General features: G+C 65.0%; 1 protein-coding gene across 1 annotated transcript; it reads right to left on the reverse strand.

Annotated features, from left to right (window-relative positions):
* Nucleotides 1–222: 222 nt before the first annotated feature.
* On the reverse strand, nt 223–2,400 carry CRYBB2 (crystallin beta B2). Its single transcript, XM_005144883.3, has 5 exons — nt 2,329–2,400; nt 1,915–2,033; nt 1,082–1,214; nt 616–758; nt 223–513 (listed from the first exon to the last, which is right to left on the reverse strand). Exons 1-5 carry the CDS (start codon nt 2,383–2,385, stop codon nt 345–347), a joined length of 621 nt encoding a protein of 206 aa, XP_005144940.1. The 5' UTR covers nt 2,386–2,400; the 3' UTR covers nt 223–344.
* Nucleotides 2,401–3,499: the final 1,099 nt, after the last annotated feature.

Raw genomic sequence — 3,499 nt, forward strand, 5'->3', positions numbered from 1 at the left:
GGCTCCTGTCCCTGATGCTGAGACCCTGGCCCACCTCCCCTGTGCAGTTTGGTGGTGATGGGGAGGGTGGGATGTGGGCAGCACCGAGAGCATTGGGATGCAGCAATGGGTCCCCATCCCTCCCAGCAGCACAGGGTCAGGGTGTGCATCCCCTGGTGGGGTCCTTCTGTGCCCCAGAGGAATGAAGAGGCTGGAGCCGGTTCTTTGAAACTCCAAGCTTTATTCAGTTGCTTCAGCAGCGCTGGGCATCACACGAGGGAGGTGGGAGGCGAGGCCATGGGGGGACATTGGTGGCCAGGGGAGAGCTTGTTCTGGTCCCCAGGCCCTGGCATGCGCTGGTGGCTTCAGTTGGTGGGGTGGTAGGCGCCGCGCTGGTGCCACTGCATGTCCCGGATGCGCCTGACCGACTGGATCTGGGGGTGCTGAGCCCCGAAATCTGAGCTGTCCTTGTAGTCCCCCTTCTCAAACAGGTACTGGTAGCCTCTGTAGCCGGGGTACTGGTATCCCACCCACCTGCGAGGCAAGCAATGGGTTCAGGCTCCAACCCAGCCCGGCCAATGCTGCTCAGTGCATGATGCTCCAGCATCGCCCCGGCCCCGCTGCCCCGGTACTCACGTGCCGCTCTGCACCCGCACGGATGAGACCTTCTCCTGGTATCCATGTGCATGGAAGCTGGGCACGTCGTCGTCTATGATCTCGATCTTCTTGCCGGTGAAGCTGGGGTTCTCATACAGCACGATCTTGTGCTCCTGGCTGTCCTGCAGCGGGCAGAGCAGGAGCAGGGCTCAGCGGCTGCGGGTACCCAGGGGCAGGCAGGGATGGGGGGATAAGCCCAGGGCTATGGGGAAACAAAGCGGGGGGCTGGCACCCCGGCTCCCACCCGCTGCTGGCACCTGCTTGGGCACCTCCAGACTCACCACAGCCGCTGCCCCCGTCCCCGCACTCCCTCCGTCCCCCCACCCGGGGGTGCACAGGGGGGGTCCCCCTGCCCGCGGGGCTGGGGGGGCAGGAAGGCTGGGGAGCACGCGTGGCTGCAGACCTTGGTCTGGCGGGTGGGTAGAGGCTGTCTGGGTGCTCTCACCACTTTGATGGGGCGCAGGGAAGTGATGCTGTCGCTTCTCCGGCTGTTGGTCCAGGAGTCCCAGCGCGGGTACTCCCCCTTCTCAAACACAAACTGCTCCCCCTTGCAGCCTGCCTGCTCGTAGCCCACCCAGCTGCAACAGAGCAGGGACCAGCTTCAGGTGGGGCGGCGGTGCAGGGAGCAGCACCCCAGCACTGACCCCAGCAAACACCCGTGGGCTGAGCCCCAACTGTGTCCGCAGCAGGGCACGGACCCCTCTGCTCCTGTTGTACATGGAAACAGCACCGTGGGGCCGGAAGCAGTGCCAGGGGGATGCTCTGATGTGGTGGCCTGGGGACTTGCAGAAGGATGGCATCACCCACATGTCCCCGATGAGGCTTTGGTCCTGCAAGGATGCTCTGCACTGCCCCATAGGTCCAGGGTGCAGCACATTGCTAGGCACAGGATGCAGGCAAGGAACCCCCCCTGGTGCTTCCATAAGTGCTTCCCAAGGGATCCTCATTGCCCAGAGCCCCAACATGGGGGGGCACAGCCCCTCGGAGAGCACACACAGGGGTCAGCAGGTGGATGGGGAAAGGAGCTGCCACCAGCAACACCACCGAGGGGATCCCATTCCCACCTGTGCCCAACGGGAAGGAAACCAAAGAGAGGAAACACCGTGATCCATGCCCGCATCCAGGACCCAGCAGGGCTGGGGGAGCCCAGCCTGCCCTGGGCACACTGCCCCCTGCTCACCCCCTGGCACCGGCTGTGGGCACAGCAGCACCGGCCACGGGGAGCCCATGGTGCTGCCAGCACAGAGCCCCCTCCCCTGCCCTGCTCCCGGCACCTACGGTCCGGAGTGCACGAGGATGGAGCCCACTTTGTCCACGCCGGCTTCCTTCAGGTTGGGGCAGGCGCCGCTGAGCTCATGGCAGCGGCCCTGGAAGTTCTCCTGCTCGAAGATCGCGATCTGGGGGGGAAGGGGCGCTCAGGGCAGGGACGCGCTGGGCGCAGGCACCGGCTCAGCACAGCCCCGGACCTGCCGGGGATCAGGGCTGGGTCTGATCCCGCCCGCTCCGGCTGCACCGGGATGTGGGATGTGCCATAGACACCCCCTTGGGTCCGCTGTGCCCTGCTCCTCATCCCCTCATCCCTCAGCTCAGCACTGCTGTGGGGTGCTGGGTGCTGGCGAGGGGCTGCAGCCGGAGCTCAGCTGCTCCCAGGCGTGCTGAGGGTGCCTCAGGGCAGAGAGGTCCCACACTGACCTTGGAGCTGCCTTGCTGCTGCTTGGAGGCTGGCATTTGGTGCTCGGAAGCCATCATAAGCTGGGTTGTCCGGTGCCCTGGGGGGAAGCAGAGCAGGTTGAAAGCTGGCACTGAGGATGTGGGGATTGGGATCCCAGGCACATCTGTACCCCAGAGCTCACCAGGCCCACCCAGGGCTGTTTGTCACCACAAACCATTCCCAGGCTCGTGGAGGAGCCCAGGGAATGGTCCTGGGGCAGCATCACCCGTGATGGGCCCTGCAGTGAGGAATCCACGGGCCCCGGCATCCCTGAGCTGAGCCCAGCCCCGTGGGCAAGGCTTTTCCCACTGTCCCTGCCGGGGGCAGCTGAGGGGTCCCTGTCCCATGCAGGGTGATAGGGACAAGCTCCGGGGCTCCCACAGTGCATGTACAGGGTGACAAGCACCGAGCATCCAGCACAGCCGCTGCCATGAAGCAGCCTCATCCCCAAGCCCAGCAGGACCCCTCCATCTGAGCAGGCTCCAAACGGCCATTCCCAACAGACCAAAACCCGATCCATGGCTGGCAGCGATCTCCCTGCCTTGGCCACCAGGGCCGGGGACCGGGATCATCCCCATGGATCCCCCCGTTCCCGCAACCACTGCCACCTCCACAGCTCTTGAGGAGCTGCAAGGACAAAGAACAGGAGAGCGAACAGCAAAGCCTTACCAGTGATACCAGTACCCGCTGCGCCAGTGCGGGGCTGGGGCCGGGAGGTGCCATTTATAGCGGGGCGCTGCAGGACGGTGCCAAAACCACGGAGGGAGCAGTCAAAGCGTGACTCAGAGCGAGAATGCTGGATTAAACCCCTCTGAAAGGCCGGGTCAGCTGATGGGCCCCTGCCTTTGTCTGCCCGAGCCCCGCGCCCCGAGTTATTCCATTACCTTTCAATTCGCTTTGTTGGCTCTGTGGGGAAGGAGCTTTGCAGTTTGCCTGCATCAGCCCAACGGGTGCCAAGAGCCGGGCGGCCCCTGCGAACAAAGCCCCGCTCCAGGGCGTTTGGAGCCAGGGATCTGATCCCTCCCCAGCCCCGAGGGCCGCGGGTCCGGATCTGCTGAGCTCGGCTCTTCCCGAGCGCGGAAAATGGCATCAAACAAGTGGGGAACGCACGGATGCACTCACAGTGCCCGCGGCCACCGCACAGGGGCTGCG

The sequence above is a fragment of the Melopsittacus undulatus genome, chromosome 12, assembly GCF_012275295.1.
Source record: "Melopsittacus undulatus isolate bMelUnd1 chromosome 12, bMelUnd1.mat.Z, whole genome shotgun sequence".
NCBI classification, from domain to species: domain Eukaryota; kingdom Metazoa; phylum Chordata; class Aves; order Psittaciformes; family Psittaculidae; genus Melopsittacus; species Melopsittacus undulatus.

What these genes read in the sequence shown, in the direction of transcription:
- CRYBB2 (XM_005144883.3), bottom strand. Translation starts at nt 2,385, where the DNA reads ATGATGGCTTCCGAGCACCAAATGCCAGCCTCCAAGCAGCAGCAAGGC. An exon ending in AGCAGCAAGGCAGCTCCAAG is followed by an intron (nt 2,034 to 2,328) that starts GTCAGTGTGGGA and finishes CTTCCCCCCCAG; the next exon opens with ATCGCGATCTTCGAGCAGGA. An exon ending in GTGCGGGTGCAGAGCGGCAC is followed by an intron (nt 514 to 615) that starts GTGAGTACCGGG and finishes CTTGCCTCGCAG; the next exon opens with GTGGGTGGGATACCAGTACC.